The 22,246-nt window shown below is 49.1% G+C and overlaps 1 protein-coding gene across 1 annotated transcript in view; it reads right to left on the bottom strand.

Moving 5' to 3' along the window:
* Positions 1-22,246, bottom strand: part of Rfx8 (regulatory factor X8) — a 62,683-nt gene that overhangs the window by 1,347 nt on the left and 39,090 nt on the right. Inside the window, exons 6-14 of the mRNA XM_059281628.1 lie at positions 21,431-21,541; positions 20,009-20,086; positions 16,001-16,114; positions 14,501-14,651; positions 13,451-13,509; positions 11,463-11,619; positions 9,504-9,598; positions 3,811-3,925; positions 1,163-1,479 (exon numbers count right to left, since the gene is read on the bottom strand). Of these exons, the coding sequence (XP_059137611.1) occupies positions 1,163-1,479; positions 3,811-3,925; positions 9,504-9,598; positions 11,463-11,619; positions 13,451-13,509; positions 14,501-14,651; positions 16,001-16,114; positions 20,009-20,086; positions 21,431-21,541 (1,197 nt within the window). The remainder of the gene's footprint in view (positions 1-1,162; positions 1,480-3,810; positions 3,926-9,503; positions 9,599-11,462; positions 11,620-13,450; positions 13,510-14,500; positions 14,652-16,000; positions 16,115-20,008; positions 20,087-21,430; positions 21,542-22,246) is intronic.

Raw genomic sequence — 22,246 nt, 5'->3', positions numbered from 1 at the left:
AGTTAACCTCTGGCCTACATACACGCATACACACACACACCTGTGCACATGTACCCACAAGAACATGCAAATATACACACATACACATATATACACCGAGATAACAACTATCATCATCATCATCATCATCATCATCATCATCATCACTATTTTTAAGGGGTAGATTTCAAGTGCCACAGTGGGAAATCTCCAGCGCTGGCCTTCCATAGCTAGATTATAAATTAGAATAAACCCTACACCAGCCTGTCTGCCAATGATAAAGATCCACAGACTGCCTGTACCTAATGGCAACATTAAAGAGGAGCCAACGGCAGGGGCTTCACACCCAATACAGAGCTTAAGGGTAAATATGACTAGTGAGTCCTTCCTGGTGCCGAGCAACCAAAGCTAAAAGGTAAAGTTAGACATTATTCACCCCTGTCTTAGATACACTCTGGGTTCTAGGCCACATAGGCTAAAACAAAAACCACTGTGGTGAAATACTTCCTCCGTGGCTGGTCTGAACGATGGAATCCGTTTTTCTGCCCAAGCCCCACACCACCTAGGAGGAAGGGAATCCTCTGCTCCCTTAATAAAAACAGATGAGGGACCAGTCTATGGGCCGCAGTCCTTTCTCTGCCTCGGGGAGCTGTATTGCTCCCTGCGGCATCTTTTCTACTTTTATTTTAATAGAATATATGTTTTAAACCTCTAGACTCCCACCCCCATCTTACCACTGAGCTCAGAACACTCTCATTCCTTGTAACTGCAATAGAGTCTCCATTTCCCATCTCTGTCTCTAAATCCCTTTATCAATGAGATGGAAAATGGACAGCGGGGCTCGGGGAGACAACGGCACTCACAGCTTAGTCACACTGTGTGAGCACTGTGGAGGCAAACACACCTTTCTCCTCACGCCAGGCATGCTCACTGCACTACACACGTCACGCCTGTGCTGACCAGCAAGAGGCAGACAGGCTATCACAACTGCCCTTGACAAAACGACCACAAAGAAAGAAAGTTCTGGAATCCCTTAGCACTGTTCGGTCTGTGTGAGCTTTATGAGTTTCCTAAGTATTATGCATTTTTACTAACTCAGTCTGCCTATCTGCCTGTCTGCCTGCCTGCCCCCTCTTTCTGTGTGTATGTGTGTGTGTGTGTGTGTGTGTGTGTGTGTGTCTACCTTATTGCCTGTGGCGGTGTCCACCAGGAAGCCCAGCACCTGGAGAACCATGCTGCTCACACCCATGGGACTGCAGCTCTGGCTCATGTGTTTCAGCGTCACCTGAGGTGACTCCACACTCCGGCTTGTGCATTCCGACATTGGCAAAGTATCCAGAGGGTGGAAAAGGGCCTGGTCCGGCTGGGCGAGAAATTGGTCATCTGACAGCAAGTCCTGGAGACTCCCCAGGTCCTCTTCTTCCTCTTCTTCCTCTACGCACGACTCCAGTATGTGAATCACATATTCCAAAAGCAGCAAATGAAACAGATGCCAGGCGCCTACATTTAAAAAAACATCAGAAATGAATACATGTGATAGACGGCGGACTGACAGGCATTAGTCAATCTCTACCAAACAGATGGCTTTTAATTCCTTGCTGCCAGAGAATCAACTGAATGGCTGGGGTGGTTGGTGGTAAAGGACCTTTGATTCTTGCAACAGTCCACACTCAAGGAACCCTGCAGGTCAGCCCTCAGATAGAGAAGGCCAAAGGTTAGAGCTGACTTCATAAGAAAGAACTTAAAACCCATGTGGTGTGAGACAGGAGAAAAGTACTCCATGTAGGGATGGGAGCAATCCCTTCTGCTCTCCCAGAGAGAAGTCTGCCCTTGATGTTTGCCCAAGAAACAGAATGGGAGATCTGGCCCATGCAATCTTTAAAGATACTTCTTAAACAAAGGCAAAACTGTGGTTCGGATGTGATTTATTCAAGTCGTTAGGGAGAGAGAGGATGAGGGAGATGTTGCAGATGGATGGAAGGAGAATGGGGATTACTAAGCACAGGGCAGCAGTGGGGACTGGTGATGAGGTGTTTTACAAATAGATGCAGATGTGATCTGTTCTCTGGGCAGTGGTCAGTTTCACACGAGGACACCAGCAATGTGCGCCTGTGTGAGTGGGAATCATTAGGGGTTTCAGTTGACTGCAGTTGACAGAGGTGTAAAATGATGAAAGAATATTCCAGAAGCATGGACTCCATCTTCTTAGATCTTCTGTCCACATCAGGTAAGGTTTTTGTCCATTTCAAAGCTTCCACGGTTTTCCCTATCTAGTGTTCACCCATCCTTGATGGATGCAGGGGGGTGGACACTGCCCGTGGGATAGCTGCTGACTTATCTATATTAAACTTGTTGTTCTACGATGCCCAGCCTAACAAACCTTGGGGAAACTACAGTCTCCGGGAAGAGGGGAAACCACTGGTGTGAATGCTCTGACTTTGAATGACAGGCAGGGAGGGGAGACAGGGAGAGGATCAGAACTGGGCATTCTTCTGGGCTCACATGTTGGCCTTATGCTCTCTCTTTGCTTGGGATGAGTGTTTGCATAAAGCCTGGAGCTCATTAGAAGGGAGTGCCTCATTAAAAATGGGTGTCACCCACATGGCTACTTCTAGCAGCAATCTTCCAAAGAGCTACAGAGTGTTTGCAAGTGGATCTGGAAAATGGCTTGCCTTCTCCCTGCTCTGTCTATGTGGGGCAAGGGCACCTGGCAGCTGGTGGAGCAAGGCCGACTCCGCCTACCTACTACGTGGGTTGTAGGAGTGGCTTAGTCTGCTGTGTTAGTTATCCACAGCGGGCCTAAACACCTGGCAGAGGCAGCCTAAGGGAGGGAGGGTTTGGCTCCCGGTTTCAGAAGGGTCATTCCATCATGCTAGGAAAGGCATGGTGGAGCAGAGCACACCATAATGCACAGACTCCCCTCTACCCTCTGCTCAGTCAAACCCTCAGTGGTGGGAGACACACCACACACTTTTAAGGTGAGTCATCCTTCCTCAGGTAGTTTACTCTGGAAACGTCTTCACAGACATACCAGGAGGTGCACCTCACCAATCTCCTAGGAGACTCTAAGTCCACATGCCATCTGCCCAGTGCCCATGAAAGTGCCTTGGACATTGCAGGCAGAGGGGAAAAAGAGATACCTGTTCACTGATTCATCCCAGGAAACTGAAAAACCAAAAGCCCTTCCCCACACTCCCGTATGCTTCATCCTCATCAGTGATGTGGCTGGCCTTGACGACGGAGGAAGACCAGTTATTGACCATGAAATCTGCAGTAGCACTCCATTCTTCTGTCACTGGCACACAGTGGTGGCTTCATCCGTGGCTCTTCCTTACAGTTGAAAACAGTGCTCCAAAGAACGTGTTTCCCCTCCGTCTCTGAGCACTTTTCTCATAATGTCCCAGTTTATGGCTCAAAAGCAGGGGTAGTCCTTCTCCGTGTCCAGCTGGGAGGGAATGAGAACGGCACACAGTCCATTTACTCAACGGACAATCGCCTCGCCGCCAGCGAACGGATAGCCACGGTTTTCTGTGTGTTTGCTGCACATTATTTAAAATATTAAGAGAAGGATGAATAGATTCCACACGGCAACAGTCAAATTTGTACCATGGTAACACTCCTCTTATTTATTATTTATCTTATCACTTATCTATTTATTAATATTTATCTAATAAAACATTTATCTACAGCCTTATTATGTCTTTGCTTGCTTTTCAGTGTTAGGGCTTGAACTCAGGGCCTTGTACACATTAAGCAAGTGTTGTCTCGTGGAGTCTATTCCCACCAGTGCCATACCGGCACCTTAAACGTGTCTCCAGGTCTTGAACTTACCAAAACTGTCTCTGTGGCTCAAGGTCATGGCTTTGCTCACAGCGGTGAGAAGGAAATTCCATCTTAGCTGGAAGCCGGCAGCCAGCCTGACAAACTCCTCTTTGCTTTTGCTTGGCTATTATTTTTGTGTGAGAGAGAAAAAAAAATCTTGGCATTTACGATCAAATTAAAAAACAAAACAAACAAACAAAAAAAAACACACCACCCCCACCACCAAACCTCATGTTTCCAAATGCACGTATTTGTCACGAGCAGACATTTTAAAAAGGAGAAAGACGAAGAGGGAGACGAGAGGCGGCTGGGTAAGAACGGAGGCGGACTCGGTGTGAGGGCTGTTGCCGCGTCTTACCGTGTTCTGTTTTGTCATGTTTGGTCGCGGTCTCTTGGAGGCCTGCTCTTTTCTGAAGGGACGTGGAAGAGGAGTGGATGGGGCAGAGGGGAGGCGGGGGGAGCAGGCTGGGAGGAGTGGAGGGAGGGGCCTGTGGTCGGGATGTATTATACCAGAGAAGACTCTGTTTTCGATTAAAAACAATGAAAGAAAAACCAGAGGGAGGCAGAGGGCCTGTTTCTAGTCTTGTGAGGAGGACGTACCGGCTGCTTTTGCTGTTCGTCCCGACCTTTCCCTTGGACCTACAGATAGCCGATGAGTCTTAAAATTAGGCTTAAAGTTAGGCTCAGAAGCCCAGCTGTTGGTAGAGTGCTTGCCTCATAAGCGAGGGGACCTCAGTTGGGTCCCCAGAACACATGTGAGGGGAAAGAGTCCAGCCAGCCTAGCCTACGGGTGAGCTCTTGGCCAGTGAAGGACCCTATCTCAAGGAATTGCCAGGGATGTCCAAGGCCAGACGGCAGCAGCAGACACAAAAGAGACCCTGCCTCAAACACAAGACAGAGGGAGAACCAACTCCTAAAACACGGACCCCTGACCTCCCCACACAGGCTGCGTACTCACCTGCCACCCCCTCCCCAACCACCCTGCCATAACTTGTTTACAGTGTTTTCAGGGAAGTGGTGGGGTGGGGTGTGTGTGTGTGTGTGTGTGTGACTCTGTCTCAAGACTAAAAAGGTGGACAGTGTCCGAGGCGCAGCACCAACGCTGTCCTTTGGCCCGTACACACATGTAAACACACTGTCCCATCCACAAACAGGTTTGCAGCCTGACATCTCTGCCTCCATTTGTCTCCTTTGCACTGAGTCATTTTTTTTTTTTTTGAGGGAGTCCCCTTCGATTCCAGAAGCAATATGTGAGGTGGGTTAGCCTCTGTGACAAGAAAGACTCCCTCTCTGCCCACAGACAGTAGCCGCCATCTTATGACTGACGAAGCCCTGCCTGACTAACCCTGACCAAACCAGTTTGATTAAGGCTGATTAATTATGCATACTTCTTAGTCATCCCCCCCACATCCTTACCCCAATATCCTTACCCCACATCCTTACCCCCACAATATCCTTACCCTACATCCTTACCCTATATCCTTACCCCACATCCTTACCCCCACAATATCCTTACCCCCACATCCTTGCCCCAATATCCTTATCCCACATCCTTACCCCCCAATATCCTTGCCCCCACATCCTTACCCCACCCAGTTCTGTTCTTTTCCTATATAATCTAGGAGTCCATGTCAGTAATCCAAAAATGGGCTGAGAAGGCTGGTTCCCTCTCTCTCTCTCTCCTCTCTCCCTTCTCTCTTCTCTCTCTCTCTCTCTCTCTCTCTCTCTCTCTCTCTCTCTCTCTCTCTCTCTCTCTTCTGCGTGTGCATGTGCGCGCGCGCATGCGTGCGTGCGTGCGTGCGTGCGTGCGTGCGTGCGTGCGTGCGTGCGTGTATGTGTGTGCAGTGCCTGTGGAGGCCAGAAGGTGGCACTGGATTTATTGGAGCTGGAGTTACAGGCATGTATTGCCCCATATGGGCGCTAGGAACTGAACTTGAGTCCTCTGGAAGAGCAGCAAGTACTCTTAACCACTGAGCATCTCTCCAGGCCCTACTTTCCCCATTTGTTTTGTGGAATGTGTGGCAGGACCTGATTTGTTAGGACCACTGGAGTCAGGCCTAGGTCTAGGACTCTAGCAACAAGCTTCCTTCATTTTGTGTGCAGATGGTTCTGGGGCAGGGCCCACTGAAAAGGTGGAGAGGAGTGGAGAGGTAGGAAATCAGCCTGTTTTATTTTCAGCCCCCACACAATTTGTAAAGCGAGGTCAGTTGTGAAGTGTGTTAAGTAAGTTTATGGGGGGACATTGACTTGAACTGAGTCTTGCACTGAGTCCCAACAGGTCCATATGGATTAGCTCAGGCTGAAGCTCTGTCACCAAAAGGAAACTAAGGTTTTTTATCTGACCTGAGAAATCAGGAGAGAGGGCTGGACAGAGGAGAGGAGGAGGTTAGAGAGGAGGGGAGGGGAAACTAGCCCAGGTCTCAGTCCGTAATCCCTGACATGATCCAACTCTGCCTAAACCTTAATGGCCCATTGACTTTCCGTCCCTATTCCATCTTTCTTTAGCCTTTTTCTATCTACAAACACTGCTGATATGACAGAGGGGACCGTCTCTGGCTTTGGGGGTTGCCCAATGCAGGAACCATTCTTTGCTCAAATTAACTTTGTTCAATTCATTTTCTTCAGCGGGTACCCACAGAGAAGGGCTGCAGCAGCCACACCGAAGTGCCCGGGAGGAGCGCCGCTGGTAGAGTTGGTGGCTACCGAGGCCTAGCTCTTCTGCATCCATGTCTGACTGACAGAGGGGCACAGAACCCCAGCACTAGAATATAAGGGTACCTGTGTGGGAAACACAGCCCTGGCTGCTAGGAGTGTGAGCATCTAGGTTGATGAGTCCCTGTCCTTGTGCCCAGGAGAACTCTGCCCACCTGATGGCCTAGGTGCCTGGCACTAACCATCTTCTGAGTCTTAACATCTTCCTTACCACATTTCTCACTGCTGAATGGGCTCCCACTGGTGATCAAGAGTGACGGAGTGAGAGTGAGGTTGAAGGATATTGCGACTACAGAAACACTGGGGCACTTGATTGATTGATTGATTGATTTTTGAGGTAGGGTCTCATGTAACCCCACCTGGCCTCAAGCTGGGTGATGAATTTCTGGTCTTCCCACCTCTACCTTGAAGGCCCGGATTATGGGGGTTGCATCACTGAAGGTGGGATTACAGGGGTGCATCACTGTGTGTAGTTTTTATGAGATGCTGGAGATGAGACCTCATCTCTCCTAGGCAAGCACTCTCCCAACTGAGCCACATTCTCAGGCCACAGGGGTGGGGGTGCTCCCTAAAGGCACCTGGGAGGGAGCTCTGGGTGGCCATCAGCACTAGTGAGTATCTGTCCCACTGCTGTTGCGCCAAGGCACTTCTTGTCTCTACATTTAGTAAGTATTCTTGGGTCCAAACTGAACAAGATGAGAACCAAATTGGACATTTTCCTCCGCTAGCATCCTGCCAGATGCTAACAACCAAAGCCATTAGTCATCTCTGACAGGCCCAAGGCTCTGCACTGGCTGTTTTATTGACAATCATCTGTTTGTTGTTTTTCAAACCAGCTAAACTATTTTATAGTAACAAGCCCTTCCAAGGCATTCTCTTGCAAAAACACCGTTTTTCTTAGCACGCCTCATTGGTGAAGGCTGCAGAGAGGGTGGTAGAGATGGGCAACACGTGGTGTTACATAGTGTCGTGTGGCTTGCAACGTGAACGAGTCAGTCTGGCTGCCGAGAGGCACGACTGGCGTTAAAGATTTCTTGGTTAAAGATGGAGACTGAGTGAATATACAGAAATACGGACAGATCCTAGAAAGCCTGCATCATTGACATGGTACAAGCCTTCAGCTGCCCAGTCCATCCACGTTCAGTATAGAATCTGGAATAATTATTATTACTTTTTTTTTTCTTTTACACAGGGCCTGGCTATGTAGCACAGGCTAGTCTTGAATCCACAATGCTCCTGCCTCAGTTTCTTAGTCATAGGTATGTACCCTCCTCACATGGCTTGGGGTGATTATCTTTTAAGAAGTAAAGAATGAGAAGAACAGTTGGAAAGGGCTTCCAGGCTCTTTCCTTGGGCATCTTTCTGGCTCATCTTTTGGAGGTGCAGACCCTGGTCAGGGCTACCAAGAAGGCTGGTGGGGAGGGACAGAGAAGTGGTGGTGGGAGAATGCCTGAAGCCCTTTTCCAGTTCGCAGGCCCCAGGGTCCTGGCTATGACCTGTGGTGTCTCTTCCCGATTCCCCATACACTCCTCTCTGCCAGTGTTTCCTCACCAAATCTTTGCCCCTCTCTCTCAGCTAATATTTGTGCTGTGCCCCTTTCACACGTCACTTCAAGTCCCATGCTTTCTCCAAGGACCTCTTTGTCACCTTGAAGGTGAGTCCTGGATTCCATCTAAGTTCGGATCCAAAGCCCTGAGCTGCCCTGCTCAACGGGGACCACAGGCATGGTGCTAGAACTTCTCTTTTGGCATTCTTGGCTCTTCGGGGCTTGCTGTCCACTTGATTGGTGATGGACGTCAAGCCCAGAACCCCAGCGAAAGGAGTCCCTAGAAGCACACCTGCCAGAAGAAGCAATCCACTCACATCCATTGACAATCCATCTTGTGTGTGTGTTGTGGGGGGCGGGGGGCGGTCCTGGGAGTGGAAACCTCAACTTCACACATGTTAAGCAAGTGCTGTACCACTGACCTACACACAGCTGCAGCCCACCTTCCAGTTCGTTCGTTCATCCTTCCTTCCTTCCTTCCTTCCTTCCTTCCTCCCTCCTTCCCTTCCCTTCCCTTTCTTCTTCTCCTCATCCTCCTCGTCCTCCTCCTCCACCTTCTTCCTTCTTTGTTATTGTCGTTGTTATTTGTTATTTTTTGAGACAGGGTCTCTTTATGTAGTCCTAGCTGTCCTGGAGCTTGCTATGTAGACCAGGCTGGCTCTGGACTCATAGAGATCCTCCTGCCTCTGCCTCCTGAATACTGGGATTAAAGGTGTGTGCCACCATACTCAACCTTGGAGTTTTTTCAAACCACTTTACTGGGACATGTCTGTAAAACACCCAGATGGACACTGCTATTCCCAAAGACAGGCCTTCCTTCCTCAACAGTCCCCTTGGGGCTCACACCCTCTCAACAGTCCCCTTGGGGCTCACACCCTCTCAGCAGTCCCCCTGGGGCTCACCCCTCACCACCTCTTTCTCTCTTTCAAATGTTTATGTGCACACCTACCTACATTCGTCTCAAGACACATCCCTTATTCTCACATACATCTGTTTACCCAAACACATACACAACCATATACCTTACTTCCTCCTATCTCACACTTCTACTCCCACATGTATGCTACCCCACATTCACACAAACACAGTACACACACACACACACACACACACACACTCACAATGTGACATGCCACCTCCCCATTTTGTGCCTTGTCAGGAAGGTGAGAGGCCATGTCCCTGTCCTAACACCCACACTACCCCAACATACTTAGACCATCAGAGAGCCTCTTTCTCATGCCCTCAGGACAGGCTGTACATCAAAGGGATTCATTCTCCCAAGGCCTACACTCTTTGGAAACAAAGGATGAGTTCTGAGCTAGTTTACCACCTCTATGGCCGTCAAGGCCAGAATCGTACAGGTAAGTGTTGGCTACTTGAGGCTATAATTTAGCTAGAAGCATCAACACCCACTCCTTTCTTGTAAAAATTCAGAGTTTTGTACCTGGAAGACAAGCGCTTGGAGGTTTGAAGACACACAGTTCAGGAGTTCAGCAAGATCTGTGGAGGTTTCCAGCAAAGAAATTAGACAGCCCAAGCCTGTAAGAAGACAGAGCAGACTGCATGAACTAGGTACTCATGTCCCAGCAACCAAGGGGACAGACCAGAAGAACAGTCCAGAGGGGATTCCCAGGACCTCACACTCATCTTGAAGACAAAAGATCAGCTCTCTGGCTGGAACTGTCATTTTTTGGGGGGGGGCACCTCCTTGGTCATCACAGTCCCACCTCCGCCACTTGTTGCAATGGAAAGACGGGTTTTCAGACAATAGCTCCACCTTGCAATTACACAGAGTCTGGCTTCGGATGAGCTCATTGCACGGCACAGACATGACCTCACCTTTCCCTGACAGTTTCACAAATGAGCTAGTTTATTAGTGTCACTGAAATGATGGGGGCATCAAAGGCAGTAAGCGCCTTGCCTGGGGTGATGTACTCACACAGGTGGAACCCCTGCCTGTGTGTGACCTCAGGTCTGAGTGTCCCAGGTAGCATGGGTGGAGGAAGAGCTCCCTTTCCTTTCTGGGGCAACTACCCAGCAAGCGGAGTTTTAGGTAAGCAGCAGGGTGCTGTGGCCCTGGATTTCAGAAATACCGGGCCTGCAGATACCAACAGTAGCTAGTAATGGGCTGGCTGGACTCTGCAACCTCTTTGAGAGACACAAAGGGATGCTAGCGGGCACACATGTGCCCTCGGCAGGCCAAGAGGAAGTTTGTAGGATTCTGGGGCCCAAGTGCCTTCACTGGGCCTATAGAAAAGTTGGGACTTGGAACAAGAACAGTGTATGGATGCCCACCTGGGTTTTCTGGGGAAGCCAGTGCCCTTGGAGGGAGACCTTTAAAGCTCCTATTATTGGGAATTGATGCCCAGAGCTCTGAAGCTTGCTGGGCTAAGGGAATTAGGGCATTCCAGGGGCATCTGGATTGGGGACAGCCAGGGTCTTAGGGACAGGGGACGTAAGCGACTATTAACAAAAGCATGGATTATTTCAGCAGCTTAATAACTAGCACAATCTTAGCAAGGTCACCTCTACTTCAAGGTAAAAAAAAAAAGATTATTTGGCAGGTGGTTTCTATGTTGCCGAATCCATGTGTCCATCTGGTCCCAGAAACTGAAGTGCTGCTGTGTGGCAGCGGCACTCTGGGTGGCCCACCATGAGCACAGTTGACACCTTTGCAGGCAGCTTCAGCCACGGTTGAGGGGCAGGGAGTTATGCCTTCAGAGGGAGAAGCTACTAGATCTCCCTGGGGCATTCTGGCTGGAAGTGGAGGCGGGCATCCCTTGCCACCTTCTGGTAGCTATCAGTTCCCCTCCTGAAAGGTCCTCTGGGATGGTTCTCCAATCACTCTATCTTTCCCTGCCCTCCCCTCCCCCTCAAAAACAAAACAAAACAAAACAAAAAACCAGTGTGCCACCAGCCAGTGAGCCTCTTTCTTGGAAATGATTACAATTATCAAATGTCAAGTGGGAGGAATCTGGCGCTCTGTACTGGCTGTTTGTGGCATAGTGCCGTGGTGAGCAGCTGGACCCCTACACTATGCATTGTTAGAATTCTACGAGGCTAGCGGCAGGTTAGCGGAACCTGGTGAGGCCCGGAGCTAACTCCATCCAATCACACAGGATGGATTTGTGTGGATACGAGACAGATGCAGATATGACCCCGCCCCTCGTTTCCCTGAGGAGGATGTCTACAAAGAAAGGCTCATCTCTCTTGCACTCTCTCCCCAAATGTGCATTGGCACTGACACCCTCTCATGCCATAGGGGACTTCCTGGGTTGTCTGTCGCCCCCTACAGGAAGACATGCGTTGAGCACATTCAACGAGGTAAATAGTACTCCGTGGTCCTGAGACCTTCCTAGTGCCATGCTCGCCCCAAAGGGAGAGTGCCGTGAAGGAGGGTTACATTTCATCTCTGTGTGGCTCTCCAGATCCTCTTCATGGTCTGAGTCACCTGCCAGGACCTTCTTCGAAATATCCAAAGTGCCTTCGCTGATGATGGCACGCAGATCTGACTTCAAGAGGCCCACTCTCCTGCTGTTCTTCAGGACCATCTTCATCGTCTAAGGATGCAGAGGAGGAGGAACAGTTAATTCGCATCCTGTTACTGTGACGAATCCCCCTGGACATCACAGAGCTTCCTATTGCTGTTGAGGGAAGGAAAAGTGGCTATGGGAACATCCATTAACATCAAATCTCAAGCCAGACCTCCCAAACTTCCTCTCTTCCTCTTCCTCAGCACCCCAAACCAGGCCCAAGTTACCCAAGAAAGGAAACTGGAGGGTAATTGATCAGTGTTGTCCTTGATACTAAGCAGATGGCTGCAGGGTTTCGGGAACCTGCCTTCTCTCCCTCTCCCTTCTTCCGGGAGTCAGATTCTGGGTCTTGCACACGCCAAGGAATCACTCTGTCCCTGAGCTGCATTCCCAGCCCTGTCTCTGTGCTTTCTGTTGGGAACCTTCAAACATAAATGGAACCTTTAAGAGCTGGTTTACTGAGCTATCAGGTGGGGACTATAGAAACCTTTACATTTCATGATTTCATAGTATAGGCGCTCAATTCAAGTACACCAATCTCCATTTCCCAGAGGAGGAAACAGCATCAGGCTGTTGAGTAAATATCCTCAAGGAGTCATACGAGCAGAGATAAGGTTCAGAGAAGGGCTCACTTTAGATCCAAACATGCCACCCTGACTGGGGTGAAATCAAGGCCATACTACATCGTCACTGCCGGGCAGACCCATGAATGTGCATGTGCAGCAGACCAGCGAGCCCAGGGAGGGCTGTGTGCTAGTCGGACGGGCTGGTTCAGAGGACCCGTTAAGTTCCTCTCCAGCTCAGATGGACTTGGGGCATAGTGCTGGTGCCCAAGCTCTATCTAGATCTGCTGCCTGCAGGATTTCAGGCTCACATCCAGAGGGCTGGCATTATACCACTGCCCCTTGGTATTAAGCTGGGGTTGGTTCCTAGATGCTGTGTATGCCAGTGTACAGAGAGAGCGGAGGTGACTGGAACCTGTCAGTGCGAGGGGCAGGGTGAGCACCATGAGACCTGGAGGCCTCCCCAGCCGGTGGCCAGCAGGCGGGCTTTCCTGTCTACCTTCTGCTTGTGGGTGGGATGGAATGGATGCCAAGCTTTGTAGACGTTCAAGTCCCTTATATACGTAGTGTTTGTGTGCGGTCCATACAGTCGTCCATACAGCTTAGACCACCTCTAGGGGACCTGGAACACCTGGTACAGCAAGTGCTGTGTTGCACGGTATAGCTGAGGGAACAGTGACAAGGAATGTCTGTCCACACTCAGTACAGGTACAACTGTTAGGGCCTTTGAATCATTTTCAGTCTGTGAAATTATGAGTTGAGCCTGTGTGAAGGAACCTACAGACCCAGGAGGATCGAACTGCATCGCCATCTTCTAGCAAGTATGCCAGCTACATCATCACTACAGAAGCCAAACACTCAGTGCTGAGGAGACTGGAACCCCAGACACACAGAGCCCAGAGGCCACATGTAGAGGGGAAGAGGTCTGTCTGTCTGCCCATCTGTCTGTCACAGGGTCTGCTGTGATGCCTTTCACCTTTCACCTCTCACCTCTGACACCAGCTGGCCCAGGTTGGCACCCCCACAGGGCATCCCTCCCATATCTGTTAAATGCTGCTCTACTTTCTCTCCTGTGCAGAGAGATCAGAGGTGACTGGAGTCTTTCAGTGTGAGGGGCAGGGTGGGCTTCTCGCAAGGCACCATGGGACCTGAGGGCCTCCCCAGCCAATGGCCAGCAGGCTCTCCTATTTGCCCTCTGACTATGGGTGGGATGAAATGGTCTCCCTCTTTCATGGAAGATGTGGAGCTTCACCATGTGCCTTAGGAACATGCAGAGATGTTGTGTTGCAGCTTACCTTTGCCATGTTGGAAAGGTATGTCTTTCTCCTGAGTCTTTTGACAAATCCAGTGACTTCTGTGAAGAACAACACACAAGGCCATTATTGGTACTGCACATTCTAGCTCCTCTGTGCAGGAGGTGGGGGAGGTACCCACGGCTAAGCAGGAAAGCTGGGCCGCCTGAGTCTGGGACTCCACTTTATCATCTGCCTGCTCACCCTTTCCCCAATGGCTCAGGAATTCTGGTAGGGGCAGCATGGCCAATGAAGCCCATTGTGGCAGAGACTTGTATAATCTTAGCATCTGGACTGGGCTGCTACAGGCTGGTTTGCGTCCCCCTTATTCACCTGGTGAAGCATCACTCCACAGCGATGGTACTGGGAAGAGATGCCTCTGTGAGCGAATTAGTCATGAACATGGAACTTTCCCGAAGGGATTGGTGCTTTTAAGAGAAGAGAACTCAGAGCCCTTATCTCTTTCTCAACGTGAGGGCAAAGCAGACAGACTGTCTATGGAACAGAAAACAAGTCCTAACTAGACCAGATCTGCCACTGTCCTCATGCTGGACTTGCAGCCTGTACAGCATCCATTCCTCACAAGCAACTGAGGAATGAATCTCAGCTGCCCGTGAGCGCCCAGGGCATGATGTATGACTGCAATCTGAGCTAACTAGGACAGGCATTCTGAGAAGTCCAGAATTTTCACCAAGATCTCTAAATACCCCAACTTTCTCATCTCTTTGGAAAAACTATTAAAAGGAAGGATGGGAAGGAGAAGGGTGGTGGTGGTGGGGGCAGGTGCTGACTCTTTTCCCTCTCCTCCAGAATGAACTCAGCTGGTCATTGACAGCTCTTGAGGAGAACACACCCAGGCAGTGTGTGTGGTTCAGCCCGGGAACCCATCAGAAGCTCTAATGACAAAATCACCCAGGCTGACCGGGCTCTGCCTCCTTTCCATCAGTGAGGGGCAAAGGGTTGTTGTGTACAATCAACCTCTGGATGGAGCTGCCCTAGTGGCAACATTCAGTTCTTCATCTTACAGAATCTGCGTTTTGTGTGGAATCCTACCTTTGAGTTTGGAGATCTGTAAGATGGCTGGGAAACCTTCGAGAGCCCTGAGAAGCCACAGTTTAAATCTCTTACTAAACAGCCGGACGGATTTCAGGTACTGGATACTAACGTCCTCCAGGAAGTCAGGGAGGAGAATGTCCTCCAGGCCCTGCAGAGAAAGAATCCAACAGTATGACCTGGCTTGTGCTGCAGGTGCTGCCAACACCCGACCCAGGGACCCGGTAGGCACGGCTGGTCTGAGGGAGGTCACTAATGCAGCCGCTGCTTCTTGTACAGGACACCATGCCACCCTGGTGTGCCGGAACCGGAATCTGGTTTTTCAACTATTGATACTGGATCTTATTTTTTTTTTTTCTTTCTGATTCTGGGGATGGATTGTGCATACCAGGCAAATACTATGCCATGGAGACCCACCCTAGCCCCTGATTCAACTAAAGCAAACAAACAAAAACCCAAAGCCAAACCAAACCACACCACACCACACCACAAAAACACCACCACTCTGGTTAATCCCAGGAGGGGCAAAATCAACATGTTTAAGGACCGAGTCTGCTCCTTTCTTTCTGCTTCTGTGGTGAAAAACTAGAGGCACTAGACCCTGAAAACCTACATGGTAAGATTTGTGATGAGCAAGACAATTTCACCACAGAAACGATGTCTGTCTGATCTTCAAAACCCAGTGGTTGCCCCAGAGACCAGAGCTGCAGAGCGAGGTAAGCCCCTCAGGGGCTGTTCCAGAGTAACCATCCATAGCTCTGTATTCAAAAACGTCTTTTCCTTTCTGAAATGTATTTGTTTTTGCTTTGTGTGTACAAGTGTTTCCCTGAATGCACGCCTGTGAGCTGCATGTGTGCAGTGCCTGACGAGACTAGAAGAGGCACTGGATTCCCCGGAATTAGAGTGACAGAAGGTTGTGAGCTGCTGGGTGGGAGATGGGACTCAATCCTGGGTCCTTTGGAAGAGCAGCTAGTGCTCTTAACCTCTAAGTCATCTCTCCGCCTTCCCCCTGAAAAATGCCTTTTTAAAAGACTGGCCTGGGAACACCTATGATCCCAGTACTCCAGAGACTGAGGCAGGAGGATTGTGAGTCCAGAGCCAGCTTTGATTTCATAGTGGGATCCTGTCTCCAACCAAACAGCCAACAAGCAAAATAATTAAAAGTAAAACATCTTTGGTTGATATGTTCAGAGATGGAAATTGACTAAATTCTGAATCATGGGTCCTTATTTTCTTTGTTTGAGAAAATTCAAAAGAGCAAAAGGCCCTGGTCCATCGTGCACTGGTGTGCGTGTGTGTGTGTGTGTGTGTGTGTGTGTGTGTGTGTGTGTAAGGGTGTGCTGTTCTGGGTCGGTGCATGAACTGGGGGCTGTTGTTCTGGGCTGGCGTGTGTTGGAGGTGTTCTATTCTGTGACGGTGTGTTTTAGGGGTGCTGTTCTAACTCCACCACCGGCATCTGTTTCTAGAAGGGATGTACAGGGGAATCAAGGGTCTGTCCACCTTAAACAGCTGCATGTCATAGCATCCAAAGAGCTGGCGCACGTCAGGCAGAGACATGAGCATGACTGTGTCTTGCTGCAGAGATTTCCAGAAGGATGTGATTAAGTCCTCCACCTAATGTGACAAAACACATCATCAGAAACGCAGGCTCTGCCTTGTGGCCCTCACCCCCATACAGTCAGTGACCCTGAAGGCCTGGAATGGACTTTGTACCAGGGCACACAAAGCTTTATTATCAGCCTCACCAGCCATGTTTGGAGACTACTCTTTTTTTTTTTGTTGTTGTTGTTTTTGTTTTTGTTTTTTTGTTTTTGTTTTTTTTTTTTTAGACAAGGTTTCTCTGTGTAGCTTTGCGCCTTTCCTGGAACTCACTCTGTAGCCCAGGCTGGAGACTACTCTTTATATTTCATGTGCACTGGTGTTTTGCCTGCATGTGTTTCTGTATGAAGACATCCTGCATGTGTTTCTGTATGAGGGCATCAGATCCCCTGGAGCTGTAGTTACAGACAGTTGAGAGTTGCCATGTGGTTGCTGGGAATTGAACCCGGCTACTCTGGAAGAACAGCCAATGCTCTTAATCACTGAGCCATCTTTCCAGCAGAATCTACTCTTTTTAGCAACCAAAGCAGGCCTGCCCAGCCTTGGTCCCATGCTAGAAAATCTATTTCTTTGAGGGTGCTTCCTAGATGCAGAGCTGTTTCTGACCACCAGGGGGCTCCAGTTGACTATAAGACGATGGCCATGGGCCCAATCAAGGGTTGAGAATAAAAGTTCACCGACTGACTTGACCAACCACTTTGTTCTTTTTCCAGCTCAAAAAGAAAAGTAACAGCATTGCACCTCAGGCCTCCTCCTCAGCACCGACTGTGAAGTCATGGGAGCCTTCTCGGAGAACAAGCGGACAATTCTGGAGGGGCAAAGTGTCAGTTTCCTCCTTTTTCTGTTTTATCTGCCCATTTCCATTTTTTCAACTAAATTGGCTGTTGCCAACTAATAAAGACTGCTCCCTTTAAAGGTTTATTATTAATTTTTTTTTTTTGTGTGTGTGTGTGTGCGCGCATGTGTACCTCTGTGTTAGTATGCACATATGTGTGTTAAGCCTGCTGAGTCAGAAGGTATCAGATCCCCTGGAGCAGGAGTTACAGGTGGTTGTGAGCCACCATGTTGGTGTTGGGACCTGGACTCAGGTCCTCTATGAAAGCAGTGAGTGCTCTTAACCACTGAGCCATCTCTCCAGCCCTAAGATTCTTGTCCTGTGGGATTTCCATGGGCAGCGATATCCTGAGGCATAACAAAGCCCTCCAAGGACCCCAGGCAGGAAGCAAGTCCCAGCACAGGCAGTTGAGGGAGTGAGAGCCACAGTGAGGACCTTGACTTGGGATCCTGTTGACAGGAGACTTCTCCAAAGAGAGTCAGGAAATGCTACGCTGGAAGTCTCCATCAAGTTATAGCTTGGTTGGGGACCCATGCTCCAAGTTCCCTGCTCCTGCTCACTAGTGAGTAATATTCACAAGTGTTTCTCCAACCCATCTGTTTCTAACCAAGACTGAACCCCATCTCTTCTCACCTTGACCTTGATGAAACTTCTATCCAGACACATCCCAAATGGTAGCCTTCCCTAGTTTCCCACTGGGTTGGAGCTTTGGGGGAGGTAGGTAGAGACTTTGCTAGTCCAGCCTCCGCCATCATCTCCTTTAGGTATGGACTCTTTCATTGTCGTCTCACGCTGGGGGACATCTTGTCGCCTCTGCCCACAGTGTAGGCTCCACCTGGAACCGCTTCTGTTCGGGCTCTGACTGCTGCTCGGCCTCTGCCTTTCCTACCGGCATTGGCAGCAGCGTGGCCTCCTGCTTTGGGGGTCCTTTCAGCATCTGCTCTTCCTCTCTGGGCACCCAGAACATCCTCCTCTGAACTTATGCGGGGTGGGGGTGGGGGCGGGAGTTAATACTCATTGTGGAGAATGAAGGCATCAGTGTTTAGAGGCAGGGACCTCAGGGGACTGACCTGGACTATAGAAGGCCATCAGGGTAGAGGCCTGATGATTGGATGCTCATGGCTACATAAGAAGTGGAGAATGACAGGCAGACAGGTATGTTCACACACACACACACACACACACACACACACACACACACACACACACGATCTGCTGTGTTGCTCTGGGTTGCCAACAAGAAAGCTATCACCAGATGAAGTCCTTAAGATCTTGAACCTTTAAAACTGTGATCCAAAGTAAACTTTTTTTTCCTTTGTAAAGGAGCTCTTCCCAGGTATTTTGTTACAGTAACTGTTAGAGTTTGAATGTGAAATATCTCCCAATGGCCTATAGGCTAAAGACTTGGTCCTTGGCTGGTAATGCTATTAGAAGGTGGTGGCACATTTAAGAGTTAAGCCTAGTAGGCAGTATCCCAGCCCCTGGGGGCGTGGCCTTTAAGGGGATTGTGAGACTTCCTCTCTTCCTCTTTCTCCTAGTGTTTCACCCAGGAGGAACACTTTGTTCTGCCCACACTCCCTGCCTTCATATTCTGCCTCCTCACAGACGCAAAATGATGAGGCCAATCAAACACGGACCGAAATTTCCCAAACTGTAAGTGCAGAGAAATGCCCCTTCATTTTAAATTTCTTATCTCAGGTATTTTGCCGCAGCTCACAGTAACTGACTAACAGGAAAAGGTGACTAATGAACAGCTCTGGGACTCATCAGACTTATTGGGCAAGATTATTCCTTTCATTACCAAATGATACGTTTCTCAAGCTTTGGGGAAAATGCCTTGCTCGTCCCAGAAATGGAGCCAGTCACAGGACATGATTTACGCAAATATCTGCTGAGCGAGCGAGGGAAGCTTCGAGAGGCTGCAGACAGAACAAGCATGCGCTGGTCCTCTCCCGCGCTGTAACGCTTCACACCCTGGCTCCATAGCACGTGTGTGCATGCTGAGTGGTTTGTTGCTCAGAGCTGAAGAGCTTAGATCCCAAAAGCATCAGGGAAACTTTCATTCGGGTGCGCCCTTGTTTCCCTGGGCTTTTAATCTCATACTTAGAAAAGTAAAATCCAGGCAGGCAAAATGGCTCAGTGTTCGCTGCCAAGCCCGATTTCCTGAGTTCCACCCCTGAGCCACACGGTGGAAGGGCAGAGCTGACTCCTGGAAGTTGTCTTCTGCCTCACACACACATCATGCTCACACATAGAAAACTGAATTTAAAATTATTATTATTTTTTTTGTGTGTGTGTGTGAGCCAGGCAGTGGTAGTGCACACCTTTAATCCCAGCACTTGGGAGGCAGAGCCAGGGGCATTTCTGTGAGTTCGAGGCCAGCCTGGTCTACAGAGCAAGATCAAAAACTATACAGAGAAACCTTGTCTCAAAAAACCAATAATAATAATAATAATAATAATAATAATAATAATAATAATAGTGTTTTCCACAGGCAGTTCTAAACCCTCCTTCTGTAATGGGGAGACCCCAGAGCTTCACACTATAGGTAAGGGATGTATCACCAATGCCACACAGACAGTTCTAGAATAAAATCTTCAACACTCATGCCAGATCACTTTCCTCAAAACCCTGTTTCCTTTTTCTTTTTCTTTTTTTTTTTTTCTTTTTTTGGAGCTGAGGACCGAACCCAGGGCCTCATGCTTGCTAGGCAAGCGCTCTACCACTGAGCTAAATCCCCAGCCTTTGAAGTCCTGTTTCTTTTGCCATGGCCTATGTTGATAAAATGGCTTCAGCATTACTGGAAAACAAGGCGGCTATTGCTGCCCATGCTTTACTCAGGCTGCATTGAAACTGTTCTTCAAGCATCGTGATACCCTCATCAGAACCTTGAAGAACTTCCCAATGACTGTGCTGAGGCTAGACCACTTTCCAGACCTCGCCAACGACTAGATAGTCACGTGATGAGCCGTTTGAGGCAGTGGGACAGCTCTGGGTATCCCTGGAGGGGTCTGATCCAGTTAAGTGATTGACAGCCGATTATAAGTGCTTGTACTTTACAGATACAGGCCTACCTTCTCCAGCTCTTGGTTCCTCACACTCTGTAAAACGTCTCGACAATAGTTGCAGTACTCGTCAGCGAGAAAGACCACCTAGGGAAGCAGTGAACGTCAGCTCACCTGTCAGACCACTTCACGGACAACTGTCCTGAGAGACCCCGTGGACTCTGCTCTCTGAGGCCACTCTTGTCACCACTCTGACATGACTGTAGCGGGCTTTTCATCCGGGCTGCGCTCCTTATTTGTATGCAATCAGTACAACTTACTGACTGACCGCTCATGGAGCTTCTGTTTCGATGTGGCAACTCATACATCGCCAGGGTTGGTCCTACCGCTGTAACTTTTGGAGGTGTGTAGTGTGTTTTCTGTGTATGTGCGCATATGTGTGTGAACATGCACATGTGTGTGTGTGAAGGCCAGAGGGTGACATCCAATGTCTTCATCTATAATGGTCCACTTTAACATTTTTTAAAGAATTTTTATATTTACTTATTCATGCATGTGGGAACTTGCATGCCACAGCACAGGTGTGAGGTCATATTCGTGTGTGGGGGTGTATACAGGAACATGCATGCCACGGCACAGGTGTGAGGTCATATTCATGTGTGTGGGTGTATATGGGGACATGCATGCCACGGCACAGGTGTGAGGTCAGAGGAGTTGGTTCTCTCCCTCCACTGTGTGAGTTCTAGGAATTGAACCCAGTTCCTTAGGCTTGGTGGCAAGTGCCGCTCGCTCTCTGCTGAGCCATCTCACTGACTCCCTCTTTCTGAAGTTTTGTTGTTGTTGTTGTTGTTGTTGTTGTTGTGTGTGTATACCTGTGCATGTTTACATAAGCTCAAGGAGGGCATCGGGTGTCCCTGTCCATCACTTTTGCCTCATTACCTGAGACAGGGAATCACTGACCCTGGGCCACTGATTGGCTAGAGTAGCCCCAGGGATCCTCCTGTCTGCAGCCAACCCCCTCCCCCTCCCCCAGCACTGGGATTACAGACTTGAGCTTCTGTGCCAGCTCTTCAAGGCCGCTGGGATCTGAACTCGGATCCTTACGCTTGTGCAGCAGGCTCTTAGCTGACTGAACCATTTCTTCAAAGGCCACCAGTGTTTGACGCCTCTCTTCCCAAACACTAGCACCTTGCATTATTTCCCAGCTCCAGTTTCTAGAGAATCCAATGCTCTGCCTCCTTTCTCTGCCCTCCCTTCTTTCACGGGGAAAGCCCTCACTTTAGACACGAATGGCATCGGTCCAAAGGAGCCTTGCACCAGCTCTGAGGGGCAGGCCTCAATTTTCAGGCCCAGGAGGAATGTTGGTCCTCACAGATCTGAGAGGAAGGAGGCGGTATCCCAGGTGATGACCACATCCCAGGCAAAATATGAAGGCACCGATTTAAAACTACACAGACTGAAAGGCTGATGTCCCTCAGGACACAGACCTACCAGCTTACAGGAGTACTTGTTTGCCAGCTCTTGTTCCCAAAACGGACATCGTCTGAACGGAGACACAGGTGATTCCATCGAGTCCGTCTTAATTGGTGAGTGGTTTTCACACTACAAGTCATTTAGACAACGGTTATTTCTTTAAAATAAAATGAAGTCGCAGTCACAGGTATAAGTTACTCTATCTACGGTCTTGGATGTGGTGCTATTTCTTTAACTCCCCTCATATTCCATTACAATGATAGTGATTCCTATAATACTGTCAACTACATGGCCACAGAGGAGGGATTTAAGCTTTAATATTGTCTTAGTTAGTATTTCTATTGCTGTGAAGAGACACCACGACCACAGCAACTCTTATAAAGGAAAACATTTCATTGGGGTGGCAGCTTACAATTTCAGAGGTTTAGTCCATTATCATCATGGCGGGGAGCCTGGTAGCTGGGAGTATGGCAATGTGCAGTCAGACACGGTGCTGGTGAATTCCACAACTTGATCCAAAGGCAACAGGAAGTAAACTGTAACACTGGCTGTGGCTTGAGCATATACGAGACCTCAAAGCCCGCCTCCGCAGTGACACACTTCCTCCAACCCACTCCAACAAAGCCACACCTCCTAATAGTGTCACTCCCTTTGGGAGCCATTTTCTTTCAAATCACCACAAATCCATTACCCAAACTGATTATGTCATGATCAGTAAAAATACCATTTATGAGCAGCCTAACATCACTACTGTTTCTATAACCGACATCTGTAAAATGGAGTCCTGTCAGGTTCGTGCGTGGAGCTTGAGCTGTGAAGAGAGTTAGCTGTACC

The sequence above is a fragment of the Peromyscus eremicus genome, chromosome 16_21 (genome assembly GCF_949786415.1).
Source record: "Peromyscus eremicus chromosome 16_21, PerEre_H2_v1, whole genome shotgun sequence".
NCBI classification, from domain to species: domain Eukaryota; kingdom Metazoa; phylum Chordata; class Mammalia; order Rodentia; family Cricetidae; genus Peromyscus; species Peromyscus eremicus.
This window is presented reverse-complemented; position numbering and strand designations above follow the sequence as displayed.